Source organism: Gadus macrocephalus, chromosome 2, assembly GCF_031168955.1.
Source record: "Gadus macrocephalus chromosome 2, ASM3116895v1".
In the NCBI taxonomy this organism is placed as follows: domain Eukaryota; kingdom Metazoa; phylum Chordata; class Actinopteri; order Gadiformes; family Gadidae; genus Gadus; species Gadus macrocephalus.
In genome coordinates, this window is record NC_082383.1 from 21,271,566 (window position 1) to 21,293,694 (window position 22,129).

General features: G+C 43.6%; 1 protein-coding gene across 1 annotated transcript in view; it reads left to right on the forward strand.

The window, feature by feature from the left end:
• The first annotated feature begins 1,393 nt into the window (after positions 1–1,393).
• The window catches only part of LOC132473404 (transmembrane protease serine 9-like), a 40,059-nt gene continuing 19,323 nt past the window's right edge, over positions 1,394–22,129 (forward strand). The window contains exons 1-6 of the mRNA XM_060073518.1: positions 1,394–1,532; positions 5,544–5,564; positions 5,997–6,156; positions 6,284–6,552; positions 6,888–7,021; positions 7,336–7,603. Of these exons, the coding sequence (XP_059929501.1) occupies positions 1,481–1,532; positions 5,544–5,564; positions 5,997–6,156; positions 6,284–6,552; positions 6,888–7,021; positions 7,336–7,603 (904 nt within the window). The 5' untranslated portion in view covers positions 1,394–1,480. The remainder of the gene's footprint in view (positions 1,533–5,543; positions 5,565–5,996; positions 6,157–6,283; positions 6,553–6,887; positions 7,022–7,335; positions 7,604–22,129) is intronic.

Genomic DNA, 22,129 nt, shown 5'->3' on the forward strand with positions numbered 1-22,129 from the left:
GACAGCAATTGGCATCAGATGGAATAGGCAGTTTTGATGATGTGCTGAAATGTCTTTGCTAGTGTCGCACTTCTAAATTTTTTCTATGCTGGGGTTTTTACCATCATCCTATGATGATCATTATTATAAGGATCCACCGATTCCAATTTTTCTCTGACCAAGTATAAGTAACTACTTTTTGGTATTTGCCGATACGGACTACCGATACGAGTACTTAATATTACAATTACAGTTTAAAGAACTAATTTGAACACACTGTTTCAGCGGGAATTCATACACTATGAGAAACAAACATAAATATCATAGAAATAGTATGTATCATAGCGTAATGTTTTAACACACTCATTTCCATAATCGTTTTATATCTTATATATTTTTGGCACATGAATGTGCCAAAAATATATAAGATATAAAAAGATGTGTCTGAGGATCTACTCAAGTACACAAATTTAAACTCAAATTTTTTGGTGATTTCTGAACGAATCGTTCATGCACCAAACATCCCTAGTACGAGCACATGAAGCCCAGCATCGGGCCCGATTCTGAGTTCTGGTATTGCGGTATTGCTGCATTCGTAATCTTTATATATCATAATTTCTTTCTATTTCCCAAGGACACCATTGCACCAGCGCAACATCCGAACAATGGAAAAACAATCCAGCTTATTATAGCATCGCGTCCGTCTGTCTGTCTGCGTTAGCATTTGATAGGAATGTGGACCGACGGGTTCCTGGGACGCACTTTGTCTCTAGCTAATAAGTCAAGCAGATCGCGGTGATTCATTTTCCTTCCATGACACCGTTTTACCTTCGTGATTGTTGTCACGTCACATCTGTCAAAATCGAAGCCTTGTTGAAATCTGGCCTATAGACATGAGTTTGTTGCACAATTCACAGAGGCTGATTGCTCTCTGAAACACTAATCCAGCTACGACTTTCCAAATCCAAGGTCATTGTGTGCTTTCATGCCCCAGCAGGGTGTATACTTTACAAGGTAAATACTTTAAGGAATCAAAACATGTTTTTTAACTTCTGCACACGATTGGAATTGCTAAACTGCTTGATGAAAGAGCCAAGAACAGAGTGGGGTTAGAAAATAATAATCAACAAAAATACCAAAATACCAAGTACCAAGCCTAGTAGGGGCGAGCTGAGGCATTCAAGTGTTTTGCCGCTCTTTTGCATTGTTACCCAATTAAGGTTAGAGTTAGGGTTACCTAAACATGGTGACATAGATGTACTATAGGCTAGACCGTTCCCTGCATTATGTAAGTACTTGTGGCGGGTGATGGGCCAACCATCTAACACAGCCCTGAACATAGGTGAGGTAATGATGTAGTTTACACGGGCAGAAGCAGCCGCACCTGTCCCGTGGGCGTGTCTTCCACCTGTGTTGTGCTGTGGCATTCGAGTGACAAGCAAAGGGGAGGAGAAAATGGTTTTAAAAGGCTCAACTGAATTGAGGACTTGAAACTGTTGGGATGGCTGGACTCAAGGCGCTATGGGTGGCGGTGCTACTGCTGGTGGTGCATGGTAAGTACCCCTCTCCTTCCTCCTGGGCTACCTGGACAGGTCACCTGGACATAGACCGGTTTACGGATAGGATTGTTTGTCCTCAGATCACACTTGTGTGGGTATATACAGGTCCTTCTCAAAAAATTAGCATATTGTGATAAAGTTCATTATTTTCCATAATGTAATGATAAAAATTAAACTTTCATATATTTTAGATTCATTGCACACCAACTGAAATATTTCAGGTCTTTTATTGTTTTAATACTGATGATTTTGGCATACAGCTCATGAAAACCCAAAATTCCTATCTCAAAAAATTTGCATATTTCATCCGACCAATAAAAGAAAAGTGTTTTTAATACAAAAAAAGTCAACCTTCAAATAATTATGTTCAGTTATGCACTCAATACTTGGTCGGGAATCCTTTTGCAGAAATGACTGCTTCAATGCGGCGTGGCATGGAGGCAATCAGCCTGTGGCACTGCTGAGGTCTTATGGAGGCCCAGGATGCTTCGATAGCGGCCTTAAGCTCATCCAGAGTGTTGGGTCTTGCGTCTCTCAACTTTCTCTTCACAATATCCCACAGATTCTCTATGGGGTTCAGGTCAGGAGAGTTGGCAGGCCAATTGAGCACAGTAATACCATGGTCAGTAAACCATTTACCAGTGGTTTTGGCACTGTGAGCAGGTGCCAGGTCGTGCTGAAAAATGAAATCTTCATCTCCATAAAGCTTTTCAGCAGATGGAAGCATGAAGTGCTCCAAAATCTCCTGGTAGCTAGCTGCATTGACCCTGCCCTTGATAAAACACAGTGGACCAACACCAGCAGCTGACATGGCACCCCAGACCATCACTGACTGTGGGTATTTGACACTGGACTTCAGGCATTTTGGCATTTCCTTCTCCCCAGTCTTCCTCCAGACTCTGGCACCTTGATTTCCGAATGACATGCAAAATTTGCTTTCATCCGAAAAAAGTACTTTGGACCACTGAGCAACAGTCCAGTGCTGCTTCTCTGTAGCCCAGGTCAGGCGCTTCTGCCGCTGTTTCTGATTCAAAAGTGGCTTGACCTGGGGAATGCGGCACCTGTAGCCCATTTCCTGCACACGCCTGTGCACGGTGGCTCTGGATGTTTCTACTCCACTCAGTCCACTGCTTCCGCAGGTCCCCCAAGGTCTGGAATCGGCCCTTCTCCACAATCTTCCTCAGGGTCCGGTCACCTCTTCTCGTCGTGCAGCGTTTTCTGCCACACTTTTTCCTTCCCACAGACTTCCCACTGAGGTGCCTTGATACGGCACTCTGGGAACAGCCTATTCGTTCAGAAATGTCTTTGTGTCTTACCCTCTTGCTTGAGGGTGTCAATGATGGCCTTCTGGACAGCAGTCAGGTCGGCAGTCTTACCCATGATTGCGGTTTTGAGTAATGAACCAGGCTGGGAGTTTTTAAAAGCCTCAGGAATCTTTTGCAGGTGTTTAGAGTTAATTCGTTGATTCAGATGATTAGGTTAATAGCTCGTTTAGAGAACCTTTTCATGATATGCTAATTTTTTGAGATAGGAATTTTGGGTTTTCATGAGCTGTATGCCAAAATCATCAGTATTAAAACAATAAAAGACCTGAAATATTTCAGTTGGTGTGCAATGAATCTAAAATATCTGAAAGTTAAATTTTTATCATTACATTATGGAAAATAATGAACTTTATCACAATATGCTAATTTTTTGAGAAGGACCTGTATGTGTGTGTGTGAGTGAGTGAGTGAGTGAGTGAGTGAGTGAGTGAGTGAGTGAGTGAGTGAGTGAGTGAGTGAGTGAGTGAGTGAGTGAGTGAGTGAGTGAGTGAGTGAGTGAGTGAGTGAGTGAGTGAGTGAGTGAGTGAGTGAGTGAGTGAGTGAGAGAGGGTTTACTCTCTGAAGAAAGCTCAAAGCTTTGTATTGCAATCGCTGCCTTAATTTATATCTGGTTTTCTCTGTCCTACAAAAGGACAGAGCTTCTATGCTTTATAAGGGAACTGAACTAACCGCCTTCAAACAAGAAACAAAACTGGCCAAAGCTGTCGACCAGGGTTTTTGCGTTTACCATCTTAAAGAGACGATGTGAACCAAACAAGATAATCCACATTATGGTGAATAGCACTTTCTCCCGGTAATCTGTTTGTGCCATCTTCCGATGCGATGAGGAAGTCATACAGGTGGCTCATGTTTCACTCTGTAGCTTAAGGCCTCTGGTTATGCCTTGAGTGGTTCCCCACTATTTTGGGGCTGAAGGACGACCACAATCTCCACCAGAAACTCAAGTAACACCAACCAAAAGTTGAGAAAATGATTGTGCAAAATACCACACAAATATCACTAGGATATGATCTATATATTATTCTAATTCTTATTATATATTATATTCTATATTATTGCTAATTTAATCCTTTGACAGTGTGAAATGTATATTAAATTGTAGCAAGAATAATTGATGAATAATTATTAATCAAATCATAGGTAGTAGTAACTATATTGTAAATTAGATCATCATTCAATAAGAATGTACAGACTCACCGGAGACTCTGTCACCTGTGTTAGAGAAACTCTGCATTGCCCTCTATTTAAAGAGAGCAGCTGCCATTGAGTGGGGTTCTTTGACTTGTAAATTGCTTTCACCACTGACTTTGTGTGAACATATTTTCCGTCAATAATCGACCACAATAGTGGGGTGTTGGAGAATCCCTGAATGTTATTTAAAATGCCTTTAGTCTCATTCGCCATGAACCAGACTGACAAAAACCTGTATGCGTCAGATTATGAATGGAGGCGTTGGTGTTGCGGGAAACAAGTCCAACCCTACCCCAGGAACCTTGTTGTGCCAGAAATAACCCCATAGATTTAACCACTTATTGTAGGACATGATTTTGAGATACACTCTCGTTTCCTGGTATGATGTCACTCTTTTAAAGTGCTCCGTGTTGTAGGACTCGAAGCATGACGTACAGATGTCAGATACAGAATGCCAACATCATGCCAACATCTGACCACAGATACTTGGACTAAACCGTACCAAATGGGTTGCGTCAGACACCCATTGTGTAGAATACGTCAAACCGAGAAGAACCAACTTCAAGAATTAACTTCACAGAGTGTGCTTGTGAGATAAGAGGTCTTAAATTGACTCACTCAAGTGATGCGTACTGCAGAGTCAAATTGCTGATTGGGTTTTATGCTGGTCAATCAACGAGGTGAAGGGGTTATGGTTAGGTTTAGGGGTTAGGTTAAGGGTTAAAAGGGGATGTGGTTATGATTAGGGTTTAAGGTAGGGTTATGGTTTGGTTTAGGGGTTATGGTTAGGATTAGGGTTTAAGGTAGAGTTATGGTCGGGTTTAGGGGTTAAGGTAAGGTGATGGTTAGGTTTAGTGGTTACGGCTAGAATTGTGCGTCATGGTCATGGTTATGGTTAGGTACAAATATATTGGTTTCCGGTACGGATCAGTGACACTCACAGGAGCAGATTTATTAGCAGTTTTGTTTTTTCGTTGTTCCTACTTCCGTCACGATATGTACATTTCCGTCACAGTAGGAGAAATTCCATGGACCTATCAAAGAGTGTTATTGGCTCTGCAGTGAGCAGCCACTCGATGGTCCGCCTATCAGAGTGTGAGCCTGAGATTGGACCGTTGAGCTGTCAACTGATAGCTCCGCCCATTTGTTGAACAACATATCTGTTAACATTTTTTTAACTAGTGAATATATTCAATGACTATTCTATTATAATGTAGCTTAGGATAAATATATTTAAAAAATATGTTATTCGATCAAATGCTAATCAATGGTAACTGGATGTACACAACTTTCACATGGCTGTATACTCAGAAATGTTTGAGTTAAACAGACTGCACTACCTCCCAGGGAACAGACACAGAATTACAACATCAGGGCTTTATTTTGACAAAATTGTATTTTATTATTATAGTTATCATTATATTATATTATTAGTATCATATTATATTTGATTCACTTGTTATACATTTTCTCCCTTTTCTTTTTGCAGAGGTGTCCTCACAGCTAAATGGTAAGAAATTCTAAATAAAAACGCTACGTTTTAATTAATTATAATTTAACTTGACCATTTATTTACATTCCCCTAGAGGCTGCCCTATTTCCTTATCGATGCCCATACATTCTGCTTGAATCAATGTATTTAAAATTGATCAATTTCACGCTAAAAAGATTTCAGTTTGTGTATAGCATGTTATCTTTGCATATACATAGGCATTGTATATTTTCATGGATATCTACCCGTGACTTTATTTGACTCTTTTTGGTATTGTGCAAAGTGTCTGACTTTTTTGAAAAGAGCTATATCAATTAAATGTATTCTGAGTATACTATTAAAACTGAAGTGCAGCAGAGAATGTGGGCTTTGTCTTTAGTCAGGGGCACTGCAGCAGCAGGCGTTCATAGAGGCCATTGCTCCTTCTCTGATACCTTGAACCTTTTTCAGTGTGTGGTCGGGCTCCACTCAACACCAAGATCGTTGGAGGAGTGGATGCTGCTCCGGGCACCTGGCCCTGGCAGGCCAGTTTGCAGAGGTCGGGCCCCTTCTGTGGGGGGTCTCTGATCAACAATCTGTGGGTGCTGACCGCTGCCCACTGCTTCACCACGTAATGTCAATCTTCTACATCCGGCAATAGCCAAAACATGTTCCTCATCTCTGGTTCGTCAACAACTCGATGAACATTAATTTCAGACGAACGAGACTAACGGTGACGTTTTTTCCTTTCCGATCAGAACTGACACGACAGGTTTCACGGTCTTCCTGGGCCGTCAGGACCAGGCGGGCAGCAACCCCAACGAGGTGTCCCGGACCATCTCCAGGATTGTCTGTCACCCCGATTACAGTGGGTCCACCAACGACAACGACATCTGCCTGCTGCAGCTCTCCTCGGCAGTCACCTTCACAGACTACATCGCGCCCGTCTGCCTGGCCGCGGACGGAAGCACTTTCAACAGCGGCATCATCAACTGGGTCACTGGCTGGGGCACCACCTCGTTTGGAGGTGGGTCTTCTTCTTCTGGCGTATGTCCCTAGACCTAGTCCTGAGTGTCGAGGTGTCTCTGAGACAAGACACCTCACCCTAACTGGTCCTGACGAGCTGGCTGTCGCCTTGCATGGTTGACACCGCCGACGGTGTGTGAATATATATGCAGACCATGTACCATTTAACTAGTTAACATGTGTGCCACAGTTTAGAGTGGGGTCTCCGCACTTGCATTGTGTACTGTCAGATCCACTGAGGGGGGTCGATATGACCGTGAATCAAGTCGTTTCACACAGCAGGGCCCCAGCATGAGCTGCCTTTTCAAAGTCCCGTTTCATTCCTTCCATTCATAGGTTCAGCCGCGGACATCCTCCAGGAAGTGGACCTGCCCATAGTGGGCAACAGGGAGTGTAACTGTAGCTATGGCATAATCACCAACAACATGATCTGCGCTGGATTGTCGGCTGGAGGGAAGGACTCGTGTCAGGTAACTGTTAAACAGTCATGTTTTGAGAGGAGCTCCCTAGACAAGATTAGATTCAACTATTTTTGTTCTGGACAACAAAATGCAGTTTAGCATGCAAAAATAGTGCATTAGGTGAGGCAGGAGGGGTGACATAGTGAGTTAGGCCATATAGCGCACGAAAAAGTCATTAGTGCAAAACAAAACGTACCCCACCAATTCAGCATCAGACACCCAAAGCCCAACACCAATCAAAAAGGACCTGGCAATGACTCTAACTTCATGCAGTTTGAGGTATTTTGCTAACCCATCGTGGCTTTGATCCTCTTCCCCTAAAGGGTGACTCTGGTGGTCCTCTTGTAGGCAAACAGGGTGTGCAGTGGGTCCAGTCGGGAGTGGTGAGCTTTGGTAAAGGATGTGCCTTGCCCAACTTCCCTGGAGTATACGCCAGAGTATCCGAATATCAGGATTGGATCAACGGTATCATCACCACCAACCAGCCCGGCTTCGTTGACTTCCAATCAGCGGGAATCAACAGCGACGCCACCTTCAACTGTGGCGACCCTCCATCCGGCCCAGTCACCGCCTCACCGACCGCCCCCGCACGTAAGTGCCCTTTTGTCTCCATCTGTGGACAATGAGGGTGTTGGATACTCGGTCTTTGTTGACACACGTCGCAGTGGTACCCTAGTGATATGCTAGAGTGTGGAGGTAAAACTATCATTTGGTCATCTATGATGGACTGTTATTCTGACATTATTCTGACTGTTATTCTGACATACCAATGATCAATTCCCCCTAAGCCAGTAATACATATATTTAAGTAACAAAATACACAGAAAAACCAACTAGAATTTACTGGATTACTTCCCTTGACTAAAGCATTGGGTCGCGGCTCGGCTAAAGCTGCAAGGTTTCTATTTCATAAGCATTACAATGTTTGTTGACCTCTTCCATTTCTGCCTTCTTTGGCCCACCCCTGATGGTCCCTGGTTCCAGCGTTGACGTGCGGCAGCGCCCCCATGAACACCCGCGACAGCAGGGGGCTGGTGCAGTCCGCCGGCGTGTGGCCCTGGATCGCTAGCCTGCAGGTCAACGGCACGCACATGTGCGGCGGCACCCTGGTGACTGCGGATGCCGTCCTGAGCGACGCCTCGTGCTTCACCATGTAAGTCTGCTTGTTGCGTCTGTCTTGACGATGAGGCTGTACGACGTGCGTTCTGTGTATGTTGCTCTTTGTGTTTTTTTCCGAGCACAACCATGTATCAATCCTTTCTTTCAGTTTTTACAGAATTTTACATTTTACAAAAAGGGGGGAATATTTCACACCTGACAATAATAATCCCTTACCCCTTGCTATCACTCAATGGTTACAGTCATTCGTCGTCCACACATTTATCAAGCGGTGTACAACTTATTTGCATGAATCAGAGTGTTCAAAAACGCATGTATCAATCCTGAGATATAAAAATAGGTGTGCCGTTGTTGTTGAGAGAAAAGCCTATCTGCACCGTGATCCAATTGGATCAGGGTTTCTTTTACATGACGACATCCTGTTTCCAATGGCCGTCGATCCCTCATCTTGGTGGTTTCCCTCCCTTCACTTAGGTACCCCAATGCCTCCTACTGGACGGTTGAGTTGGGCCGCCGGAATCTGAACGGCCCCAACTCCTTCAACATGACCCTGGGGGTGAAATCCATCACCCTCAGCAATCTCACCGGAGACAACATCGCCGTGCTCATGCTGTCCAGTGCACCGAGGCTCTCGGACTACATCCAGCCCATTTGTCTGGACCAGGGGATGGGCAGCTTCCTGAACAACACTGACTGTTGGATGGCAGGCTGGGGCATGGGCCAGGGAGGCGGTGAGGACCCCCATCCACAGCGCAACCCCTTCTAGTGTCAACAAGGCTTTTTGTTACAAAATCGGATCATTGATTGTAGTTCTACTAGTTCTTTGTTTCACTCACTCATCGTGGCTCTGTATATTGTCCAAACTGTTTGGTTGACCGTGACTTTCTCTGACCTGACCGCAGCCCAAGAAACCCTGCAGGAGTTCAACACCACGGTGGTGGGTTGTAGCAACACATCATCCAGTGACTACATCTGCACCGAAGCGCTGACTGTGAGACAGGTAAGGAAAGGACAACAGTTCAGAATCCTGTTCATGGCTCACAATCAGTGGCGGTGGGTCAATAGAGGGCGCTAGGGCGCCGCCCCTCCTCGAAGTATTCACTTGAATATATCTGCCAACTATTAATCAACTATTATCAATACGAAATAAATCAACAAAAATACATAGCGTTTATCCTCGTTTAATTGTGTGATATACTTGTCACTGCCAGCAACCATTTAAATGTGTCTGAACGACAATGATTTGGGCTAGGCTAGTTATTGGTCTTTCGAAATAAAGCCTTCCTCCAAGTCAGGGGCGCCGGCCACGTTGAAGTCAATGAAAGCTCGCTAACTTTTTGCTGTCTATCAAGCAGAGGCAACTTTTCATTGGCGCAAGAAAATTCGCCCTCGGGTCGCATCAGTTTGCGCCCCAGGCCAATGGTATTGCTTTTCTTTTTTGTTATCACCACATGATTGGACAATTCAGCGAATCAATCAAATAGGTTACCTCCCTCAGCAGCATTTCACGCAACACAACTACATGTAGAGAAGAGATAGATTGCTAAATAGCAGAGTTGCAAGCACTTTCAACCCTTTTCAGTGGAGGAATTGGACTCCCCAAGCAATGTTATACTTAAAAGGAGCACGTAAGTTACATAATAATTAAGTCCTTCGGCCTGTAGCATATGAACTAAATGAAGCAACTGTCCCATATTTCTAACTGCATTTGATGTAGACATTGATTTTCACAAAAAATGGACGCTATAGGACAGTGATCATGATTTTTCTCAATATCAGAATAACAACAATGGGTCAAATAGCAATGGCTGGTTGAATGGCCATAAAGTAGGTCTGTATATGCAGTGTGAGCTTGTCCAGGCCCTGCAAGTCAGGATGTAGGCTATGAAACTGAATGAATAGTAGGTAAATAGGTAGTGGCCATCCCCAAGATGCACCAGAATACAGGAAATCAATTCTGCGACCCACTGTCTATAACTGTGCCCCACCGACATTTTTGATCACTAGCCGCCACTGCTCACCATGCCAAAATGTATGTTCAAAATTTACATCATAGCCGTTTGCCTTAGCATAATGCCTAAGTCATATTTTAAAGTTCATCGTGTATTTAGCGTAAAAAGTTAGAAGATATAGATATAAGATATAGCCAATGAGGCCCAGTGAATCAGATATCACAATTTGGCCAAAATATGACTTAAATATGGCAATCATGCCCTGATGCTAACGATATGTGAGAATTGCGCATGATTTGTCATTGGTAAGCTACATTCATAGGTTACAGTAATTTTTCAAGCTAGGGGTGGACACATGTTGGTGCTCTGGAGTTAGTTTGGAGGGCTGTGTGTGGCTCGGTGCCGGTGGGGATGACAACGTGTGTTTGGTTTCAGGGTGACGCCGGAGGCCCCCTGATGTGCAAGAGCGGCAACTCTTGGACCCAAGTGGCCGGGCTTCCCAACGTCATGGGCAACAGCAGCATGGTGCGCTCAGAGAGAGCCGCCGACCAGTCCATGTTCACCTCCACAACGCGATTTGCTGGCTTCCTGAGGGAAACTCTGGGGAGCCTGCCGTCCCCCGCCGTTGTCACCACAACCACCGCCCCCACCACCAGTCACGCGTCAGACGCACGCTTCTCCATGTCCTACCTCCTCCTCCTCTCCTCCATCTACCTCTTCTCTGCGCTGGTCTAGAGGCAGCGTGGCCTGGAAGGGCTCGACTCCGGTTTATTTTCACGTTGTTTGGATCTCATGGAGGGAAGTATGTGATCATGTAAAGAAACGATCACACAGCATCTTGTTTTTCCTTTTGGTGTTTTCATGGACTGCTGCAGTGGGTGGAGTCTCAGCTTACACATGATATATCGTTTGTGTTGATCATATTACGTGGAAAAGATCCTTTTTGCTCTGCATGTGAAGGTGCAGAGTTACAAAATACATATCTCTTTTTGATATGTGCTTCTTATTTTGTTTGGGGTTGGAATTGTCTTTCGTTTAGCTAGCAATGGTTAGGAGAGACTAAAGGTTGGGAATGTAATTACACTGGTGTGTCATATGACCTTAACAAGCTGAAAAGTCAATTTCAAAGTTTCCTTTTAAAAATAAATTCAGTTAACCAAGTTGATCATGACAAATGAATACCGCTGTAGAGGTTATTGAAGTGTGAATGCCCGATATGAGTACTTAATAATACCATTACAGTTGGGTTAACAGTCAATGGGAACCCACTGTTTCAGCAGGAATACAAACACTATGGCTGGGTTGCACCTACATTGATTGATTAATCCTGGTTTAGGGTTAATCTATGGTAAATACATCTAGGTTAAAACTGATTCATAATTAATCACTGATGTGTTGCACATCTTAGTTGTAACTCTGGATTAGGTAAACTAGTTTAGACAAGGATTAAATAGGATTAGTTTGTGTTCAGTGTCTGCCATGATGGATTCCGGCGAAATGTGAACAAATTCAGGATGTAGGTTAGATAAAGATGGCCAACAATATATTCACAAGCTCTTTCTCGTAAACTCGTTGCTTTTTGAATAAATGTAACCGTTGTTACCTTAACTGTTACAGCTGACACTACAGCACTTGATACTTGTAGCAAGCTAGCTTGGCTTGTACATTTTTTAGATATGGCACGTCACGTTAAATTAAGATATGGCACGTCAAAGAGGATCCAACTTTTTGACATTCGAAAAGATGTTGCTCAAGGACTTGATGGAGGAGTTTGGTGTTATTATTGAGGATTAGAGGACTGACAGTATGACGCTCAGTAGCGGTGTGGTAACAGGGAGAGTCGAGAGAATTCCCGGTGGGCTGTTAACATTTCGGGGCCGACCGCCGGGCTGATTTTGCGAGCTAACAATTACATATATAAGTTCCTTGCTGCGCCGTCCGGCCAGCCAAAGCTGTGCGCTTCTGGTGGTAGCGTGTATGCAGCCAAAGACTTTTTTTAATGTTTGCAGCCAAAGAACTGAGGCAGCCCAGCGATGCTGATGAGATATACATATGCAGAACTATAGGAAAATATATCATATTTAGCAGGGGCGATAGTAGATTCTGACTTTTGAGGGAAGCCACTAGGAAGCCACAGGGGTACTAGGAAGCCACAGGGGTAAATTTAGTTTATAAAGGGGGAGGGGATTTTGAATATCGTAGATTTCATTTCCTGCATTCTGCTGCACTCAAAGGCGACCTGGTGGAGATCCTGAATTTATTCTGGTGGGGGGTAAATCTGTATATTTATCCATCAATCCAACACATTGTATATTTTTTAACAGTCTGCTGGTTTATTCATTCAGTAAAGCACAGACCTTTAGTCACAGTTTAACCTCAGTTAAACTCATAATACCAATGAGTATTTCTTCCAAGAGAAAAGGATTAAACACATTTTGGCTAGTCTCTAGCTCTTAAAGAAGGAATAATTTGTTCATGACTTAACCTTTTTATCTGAGTTATAGACAACATTGTTGTAAATTTAGTATTATGCAATATTATATCATCCATGATTTTTCTTTTGTCCTGTCCAAGATTCTGGGACCTTTATTTTCTTAGTTACTATGCTGTGAAATGTCTAAGCCAATAGATGGCAGTGGGAGCTGAATAATGCAGTTCTGAACCACTATAGCTATGAAAGGAATAATACATTTTGGATGAAGGAATAATCAAATTGAGGTGAACTGTAATAACAAATTCGAGGTATATTTAATTTCCTTTGGGTAATAATCACTCAAAAATTACCACATTTCTCCCCCTTTTTTTGTATTTACACAGTTACTGAAACACATCGGTTTTCAAAGTAATGTAGCTCCGGGGCTATGTTTGTTGTATTGTTTATAACACTGCTATTGGTCGCTGATGTGTTCCCATCATGCTTTGCTTGAGGAAGTCAGTAAGTGAGGAGTTAGTGAAGACAGTTAGTTAATGTTAAGTGCTCGGTTGAGTAAGGTCTTGGTCTACTCTTGGAACGATACCATAAAGTCACTAAAAGAATATCACACCTCTGCTTTCGACATTCGTCACAGTAAACTATAAATGGTAAATATGGAAAATGGATACAAAAAATGTCGAACTATTATTCTATTGACACCGGAATTGTGTATTTTAGCGACCCTGGGACATTTAAAGAGTTTGTGTGTTATTTGTTTTTTTGTCAATCAGTGTGGGGGGCGAATCGCCCGGCCAGCTGGGGGCGGGGCTTGGGAGTACAGGAGGGTGGGAGCATGCGTGTCGAAGGGTTCTGGTTCGCAGTAGTGGTGGATTTAATGATTCATTTACGTGAACCAGTTCGCGTCAGTCAGTTCGCCAAGAGGAGTCGTTCGCGAATCGTTCATTCGTTCAGTCAGTCCAGTTTCCGTTCCTGGTAGCGGTGAATCGCATCATGGAATGCACCCATTGCATGGTTCTCAGCTGAGTCAGTCAGACTCAGACTCTCAAAGGATCTTGGAACTTAAGTCGGTCATCAGCTGCTGACTTTATCCTGAAAGGGGAGTCAATATCGTTTATTGTATATATTAAAAAGATACCCGAGATAAAGGAACAATGTGTCAACCCTAACCCAAAGAATATACAAAGACAAGACATGCATTTACCATTTCACTGATATTTAATCCTATTATCGTACGCTCACTAAGCCCCTTTGTTTTTTCCCCCCAAGAAATCGGTTTATTTCTGTCTTGCATACGATTGTCTGGCTCTCGTGAGTCGTCTCGGCCCCTCTTCACCACTCACACAGTGAGTGAACGAACTGTCAGCGAGTCGTGGGTCTGGGAGGAGTCGAGTCTGATTCACGAACGAGAATAACGAGACGAACGAGAGAGACGAACCAGTTTGGTTCGTTCGTTTTAACAATTCGTTCATTCGAACGAATCAGTTCGCGACTAAACCACCTCTAGTTCGCAGTTGTGTGCGTCCTGGTGAACCTGCTGGTGTGTGTGTATTTTGGCTGTTAGTTACGGGTTACAGTGACCAGGTTTGTAGCAATAAAGGTTTATAAAAAAAAAAAAAAGTTTTTGTAAAACTGGTGATGCAAAAAAATCAAAAAGTGCAACACGTACTTACTAGACTAATACTATGAGATACAGACCACTATTTCGGGAGCACTAAACTATGTCGCCTCACTTTCAGGGACCCATGAATTTTTATAAAACTTGTGATGCAAAAGAAAATCAACAAGTAGGCTACGCCATGTACTAGACTAATACTATGAGTCTAGAAGGTGTTGTACTTGTTGATTAGCTCACGTTGTTCTGGCAACGAACACGCCTCCAGCTGATAAAATTCTTCCAGCATTTTTTTTTCCCTGACAATTAGTGTTACCGATTGTGTTTAACCGCCGACTTGTGTGGGTACCAACAGCGCTGGAAGGACGACACCGCTACACAGGACTTGGTCTTCGCTGGTCCTCTTTATTCTCCTGTTTGAATGGCGACACACAAACCGTGTGAACCACCATCAACTGCATTAATGTTCAGACCTGTCTAACAAAAAGTAACAATTATAATCCAGAAAAAAAACAAAACATAACCGATAGCCCGCCAGCGAGCCAACAGCTAGCTAATTAGCTTTAGCTCAACACACGGTTGGGAGTACTACTTTAAATATAATAGTAATTCCTGCACACAAATGTCTGTTACTTTCGTATTACATACAGGTAATATTTAGTCGAAATACACAACATTGGTCGGTACAAAACGAGCCAAAACCATTAAACACCACATCGCTCACGCGTACTCACCTACAGCCTAGATAGATTTATCTGCAGTGGTATGTACGGTGCGCGAAAATAGACAATCGATGCAGTTGCACCATTCAGTCGCTATGGTGTCAATAAAACAACACATCTTCATTATAAACATTTCTTTTGTAGTAATTAGGGATGTCCGATATTGGCTTTTTTGCCGATATCCGATATGCGATATTGTCCAACTCTAAATTTTCGATCCCGATATCAGCCGATACCGATGTCGATATTTGGGTTATTTTTCCTCAAACCTAATTTAGGTAACATTACATATCTCCTGTTGTGGAATTAACACAACATGCTTAATGTTATTGTGATGCCCCACTGGATGCATTCTTGAATGCAACAAGGCTTTCCAAATGTTAACATTGTCTGTGCAAAATAAGAAAAATACTTCAACTTAATTTAAGGGAAAAGTGCCATGTTTATTTATTTATTTTTAATGGTCTCAGACAACAGTTTGGATTACACTCTCCCTGAGATAATCTTGACAATGCCCACAACAAATAGGGCAAACTTGACTTCACAAATGATAAAACATTGTACCTGAACAACTATGAGCAACATAGCAGTATGTTTCTTTAACTAAAACTCAATAACCTTAATTTAATAAATGCAATTACAATGTGCACTGTAATGCACAATTTTGAAAACATTTATTTGAGCTATAAAAAAAAAAAATATATATATATATATATATATATTTTATCGGTTTTAAGGCAAAAAAATCCGATACCGATATTGACCGATATTACATTTTTATGCTAATATCGGGCCGATAATATCGGTGGGCCGATAATATCGGACATCTCTAGTAGTAATTCAAACTAAGGGTATTACCAACCCGGTTACATTAGCACCCTTGTCAACTTTTTCTGCTCCTTGCGCCTTATCATATGCTTATCATCCTATGCACAATTACAAGCCTCTGTCGATTTAAACATTAGGCAATTCAAGAAGAGGCATAGATAGAATCGCCTCGTGGTCAACTGTCGTTTAATATACATCTGACAGATTATGTCAAGGTTTTAAAATGAATTATTACCTGGTCATGTTATAACACAGCTGGAAATCGTGGATTTTCTGATAAAGCCTAGCCAGCCTCTTTGAAAGACGAAACAGCAGAAACTATCTTTGGTGCGCTCGTGCTGCATTAATCTTTTTGTCAAACAGGAGACGCCCACCCACCAATCACAGATTCCTGCAGGAAGGTTGAGCTCGATCTCACTATCCCATTTGAGCCTGTTCATTAATGCATGCATCCTCTCATTGCTTGTGTAAAAAAATCTGGTACAATATTGAGAATGGAATTGAATGGGTTCTTTAGTTGATTTTTCAATTGTTTGTTTATTTGTTTTTGTGGTTTGGAGGCACGACAGCTTTGTCCAGTGCAGCGTTTCATTGTTCAGGGGCTCGTACTTAGAAAAATAACCCCCAGCCGCTCCCCCTAATTGGGGTGGGCTCGGCTGCATCACGGAACTCCCGTGCGGAAAGTGAGTCGCACTCCGGCCCTGATTACGCTGGACAAGAAGGAGGGGACCCGGCCCGGGTGAGTTAAGCAGAGCGCTTCAGTGGCTCAACTGGGATTAAGAAGACAAGGGACAAGTCACAACTGAAACCCTGCTGGAAAAACTCAAAGGCAAAGTCAAAAAAGGATGTAGCCGAAGATAAAGGGGATATTTCTCTTGACATGTACAAGTATCTGCCCTCCATTGTCACAATCTGTTGCATTTACTTTGTTATAAATAATATGCTGGATGCAGTGTTGTGTGTACAGCGGCAGCCAATAGGATGTCCCTGAATTGACATGTGACCGAGGAGAGGTCAAGTGAGCGCGCGTTTTAATAAACGATGGTCAGTTCCAGTCAAACAGCACTGATGCCCCACTGTGTGTTATTTCTACATTTATTATATTCGGCCTAGCACTGGGTAAGCACGCCAGGATCGTTGAGCAAACCATCTCTGCTAGCAGGTTATGGGCCCAGAGTTACACAGAGAGTTTCCATCGAGTTTATCACCGAGAGAAAAGTCTCGACGTACCGCGTGTCCGGTGAGTTAGCATACTAAGCTAGTGTCATGAGTGGAAGAGCCTACGAGTCAAGTGGCCGATGGTCACGGCTGGTTTTTGGGGCCAACCATAACGCACGGACCGGCCATCTTTTTACCCCCCTGTCGTGACCCCCCAGGCCCCATCAAGGACGCCAACACTTTGACGTGTCGTGTTTTAGTTTAGTGGTACGCGTCTCTCTCTCTCTCTCTCTCTCTCTCTCTCCCTCTCCCTCTCTCTCTCTCTCTCTCTCTCTCTCTCTGCTGTTTGTTGTGAAAGTCAACCTCCTGCTGGAACCCTGATGGCGGCGTCCCGTCTTTTGTCTCCCAAGGCGTCACAAGTCGTTTTTCGTTTGGTTTGCAAGGCTTTTGTGTTGTGCTTTAAAACGCGATGTGTATTGTATGTTTTGAAAATTAAATGTGTTTTCGAACCCAAGCAGTGTGGTGTGGTTTTTCTTATTGTATTGTTCAACGCTTCCTGTTTAAGTAAATAAGCAAATTAGTAAATAAGCCGATGTGTTGAGGATTGAAGAGGTTTTGTGTACACAAGATCACATGACACGAGGGACTGAAACACCGGATTATTAACTTACATTATGGAGTTAAAGCACACATGCCTTCAAGGTTTAAACAATACAGTCTTCCTTTCATTTACTTTATGTTTTTCAATTCCGGTGCCACCAACCTATGTCATCCACCCTGATAAGAGAATATCAAACATTTCTACTTGATATTGTAAGATATTTTTTCTTTTACATTATTTCTTTGTACAATAGTATCAACAATAATTCATATCTAAAAGTAAAAATGGTTATAAATATAGAGACAAGCTTGCGCTTTCCCTGTCAGAATGACTTTGCACTTTGGAGTTGAAGGCCTAGGAAGTTACCGGAAGTTTTGATTAATGGGCACAGAAATCACTCACAATATGTGTATCATTTATAAAATGTCTCCAAAATAGGGTTAAAGTCCAGTTTTTGTCGTTTTTGGCATTAACGGGTGCTTTCTAATGCCATTCGGCAATGATATCACTTTGGGGAGACGTGGTGGAAGGTAGCCTAAACTAAAAACTAAATTCATTACGTCCATCGCATCAGGCCTGTCCTGACTGTTGCATTGCAGCTGTAGTCCTCAATGATGATAATAATAATAATAATAATAATAAAAATTATACATTTAATTTGAAGGCGTCTTTCTTGGCACTCAGGGACGCCGGGAAAAGACAGACAAAAGTCATTAAGAAAAAACAACAATAAGATAAAGAAAAAATAACAATAGTAAGGGACAGCAATTGGCATCAGATGGAATAGGCAGTTTTGATGATGTGCTGAAATGTCTTTGCTAGTGTCGCACTACTAAATTTTTTCTATGCTGAGGTTTTTACTATCATCCTACATGATCACTGACCAAGTATAAGTAACTACTTTTTGGTATTTGCCGATACGGGGTACCGATACGAGTACTTAATATTACAATTATAGTTTAAAGAACTAATTTGAACACACTGTTTCAGCAACCAATATACCAAAATACCAAAATACCAAAAAAAACTGACCAAGTACCAAGCCTAGTAGGGGCGAGCTGAGGCATTCAAGTGTTTTGCCGCTCTTTTGCATTGTTACCCAATTAAGGTTAGAGTTAGGGTTATGTTGGGAAAAATAACCTGATGAGCACATCACATGGCAGGCACATTAATATATAGTCGACTCTTGCTCTAAACCCAACGAACACATAACACAAACATGATAATATATAGTCAGGTCAAGGCCGGAGCTGAAGGCCCCATCTCCCAGGCAGGCAGATGGTGGACACTCAGACAATGCACCAGTATCATCTCCAGAACGGGAGAGCCACATTAATTTATCACACAGGAGACATTTTGAGAGCTCTTCCCCGTTAGGAGGAACCAAGAGATACCTCTGCCCACACCAGGGGCCTGAGAGCCACATTAAATTATCACACACGTGACACGAGACACTTCGGGGGGCACTCCCCCGTTTTAATTTATCACACCGAGACACGAGGAACTCTCCCCGTTACGAAGCTCTCTCAGGGCCTGGGAGCCAAAACACACAGAACCGCACACACCTCAAACGCACACACCTCATCGAGAGGAGGATACAGCATAAGACTGCACCACACAGGGACTCTTCACCTTCTTCTGAAGCAGACCTTCCACGGAGGCGAAGCTCCAGACGAACCATCAGCGCTGATTAGGGACTTAGACATATTCGATTTCTCACGCTTTATGACTCTGTATAACCGTTGCCACTTTACTTAATAAATCCAAGGTCCTCGTGCCGATAGACTTTATTACCTCTCCGTCTCATTTTATCTGGTCCAGTAGCTAGACAGACCGTTTTTCCCAACAATTTGGTGACCCACGACGTGATTTTTTCTGAATTGAACACGCAACTGGGAAACGAGAGACGGAGAGCGGCACGACCTCGGGACCCCGGAGCACCGGACCGATTCCTGCAGTCTCACCTCGCGCGCGCCCAACAAAAGGTAGGCAGAACCTGTTGATAAAATCCAAACTCTGCATAGTTATATAGGAATCACATTAGGAGGTGAGACTGTGAGAGCGGTTCGCTACGGGATATCTCGTGGGGACGAATAGGACTGCATCCCAGTATTTCCCCCTAAATCCGATTGACCCTGAACGCGTGACACATCGAATATCGGCTCGTTGCATGGTGAAAGAATACCCTCGAGACCATAGGGCCTATAATAATCGGTCATAGTGATACAAGACTACCGATGGCCTAGTGATAAATGCCTGGGCCAAGAGTGGACCCGGAGGGATGCCTGGACCGCGGGTGGAATCCAGAGGGAATGAGAAGAAAAACACTAGGGCCTATAATAATCGGTCATAGTGATACAAGACTACCGATGGCCTAGTGATAAATGCCTGGGCCAAGAGTGGACCCGGAGGGATGCCTGGACCGCGGGTGGAATCCAGAGGGAATGAGAAGAAGAACACTAGGGCCTATAATAATCGGTCATAGTGATACAAGACTACCGATGGCCTAGTGATAAATGCCTGGGCCAAGAGTGGACCCGGAGGGATGCCTGGACCGCGGGTGGAATCCAGAGGGAATGAGAAGAAAGAAAAAACTAGGGCCTATAAGAATCGGTCATAGTGATACAAGACTACCGATGGCCAAGTAATAAATGTGTATTAAATAATTCTATGTGGTAAGAAGGTTAGAGTCCCTTTGCAGAGGGAACCGTATGCCTGGGGCACGAGTGAGACGGAGAGACTGTGTGTGTGTGTGTGTGTGTGTATGCGTGAGAGAGAGAGACGGAGAGACTGTGTGTGTGTGTAAAAGGCCCAGAGAGGTTGAGACGGAGAGACTGTGTGTGTGTGTGTGTGTGTGTGTGTGTGTGTGTGTGTGTGTGTGTGTGTGTGTGAGAGGCCCAGAGAGAGAGAAAGACAGAGAACAAGCGTATTTGTGGGCCGGCTAAATATAGAAATAAATCAATTAATGATAACCCGGCTATGTGTGCAGCGCTTGCTTGCTTTGTTGTGCTCAACGCTATTTTGCCGTGTCTGATGATTGTGGGCGCGGGACACAGAATGAGAAGTCTGTTGATATGTTTCTGTGTGCGTCTGCGAGAAAGAGGGAATCTGTGAGTGAATCAGTGGGTGTGTATGCGTGGCCCGCTCTATCTTGACCCGTTAAAACGGGTAAAGGAAAGAATAGATAGATTGATAATAATGAATAATGTCTCTCTGACGTATTGCTTCGGTCTATGGCTTAACCTGCGGACTTAGATAAATTGACAAATGACAAATAACCTTTTACGGCGTTGCTTCCATTTACTGTTGGACCCGTTAAAAACTAGACCTAGATAAGTTGACAAGGATAAGTGATATCTCTTTTACTGTGTTTCTTTGAATTACTACTGGACCTGTCGCATAGATAAACTACGTGTGTGCGTCTGCGGGAGACAGAACGAGAAGTCTGTTGATATGTCTCTGTGTGTGCGTTTAGAGGAGACAGAGTGAGAAAGGCTGTGTGCGTCTCTGTGCGCGTGTACGCAAGAGGTGATGTTTCTGTGTGTGCGTTTGGAGGAGACAGAATGAGAAAGGTCTGTTTAGGTGTGTGTGTGTGTGTGTTTGTGTGAGAGGGAGCGAGAGAGATAGCAAGGAGAGATAGCAAGGAGAGCTAAAGTCGAAGGACGATCGAGAGGGACCATTTTCCCTCTAGACAGTTGGAGGTAGCGATAGAGTGCGTGTTTTTCTAACAATGAACGGCTGTTTCAGGACCACGAGAAGGGACTCTGTATGGTTTTCAGGCCCAGAGTGTAATCCCCTTTCCCATATGTGTAGTCCTCCCATTTGAGGTCCCCGTCCACCATATTTGAAGTCCTCTACTCCACCTCATGTTGTAGTTCCCCTCCCTAGAATTGTATGGAAGTTAGAACCTGTGAGGGTGTTTTGGTTCGGCCTGACGAGGCCTGTACCAATTTCGGTGGTCAGCTTCGTAGTTTTGTGTATATAGAAATTTGGAAAGGGGGAGCAGTATTAAGTTATATATAATAAAGTGAAAAGTTATTTGTGAATGAAGGGACAGAAGGATCTTTTTGTGTGTGAGAGATAGTTATTAGGCCTTGTTCCATGATGGAGAGTTGAGGATGTTGCATTCCAGGCTTATCTGTTAACGGTCCTAGCTGCTGCTTGACCCTAAGGGGAGCGAGGAAGGGTGAGAGAGAGAGAACACATTTCCCCCCCCATTTGTCGACCTACACCATTCAGGCAGTACAGAGAGACACACTAACACACAGTACAGAGAAAGGAAATAGAGTGCGTTCAACTGAAAGCGTGTGGTGGCCATACGCCATAAAATACCACATATCAAAGGAATGCAGGTAGAGCTCTGTTGAGTTTTCAGGCTTTGATAAATTTGTAGTTCCCTGTCTGCCATGTTTGAAGTTCCTTGTAGTCTCTGTCCATAGGTTTCACCTGAACAACCCCTCTGCTGGCCGAGAAAAGGAACTACCCATGGTTTCTCTCACACCCAGCCCCCAGAGCACACTCGCTTTCAAGGCGTTATGGCCGCACCCAACGTGGGAGGGAGACACGCAGAGAGAGAGAAGCCACATTCCACCCTTATCTGTTGTCTTGCACCAAACAGCACCCCGTACTGAGGAGGGAGAGAGAGCGTGTTCTCCCGAAGGAGGGAGAGAGTCACAGGGAGACACGCAGCG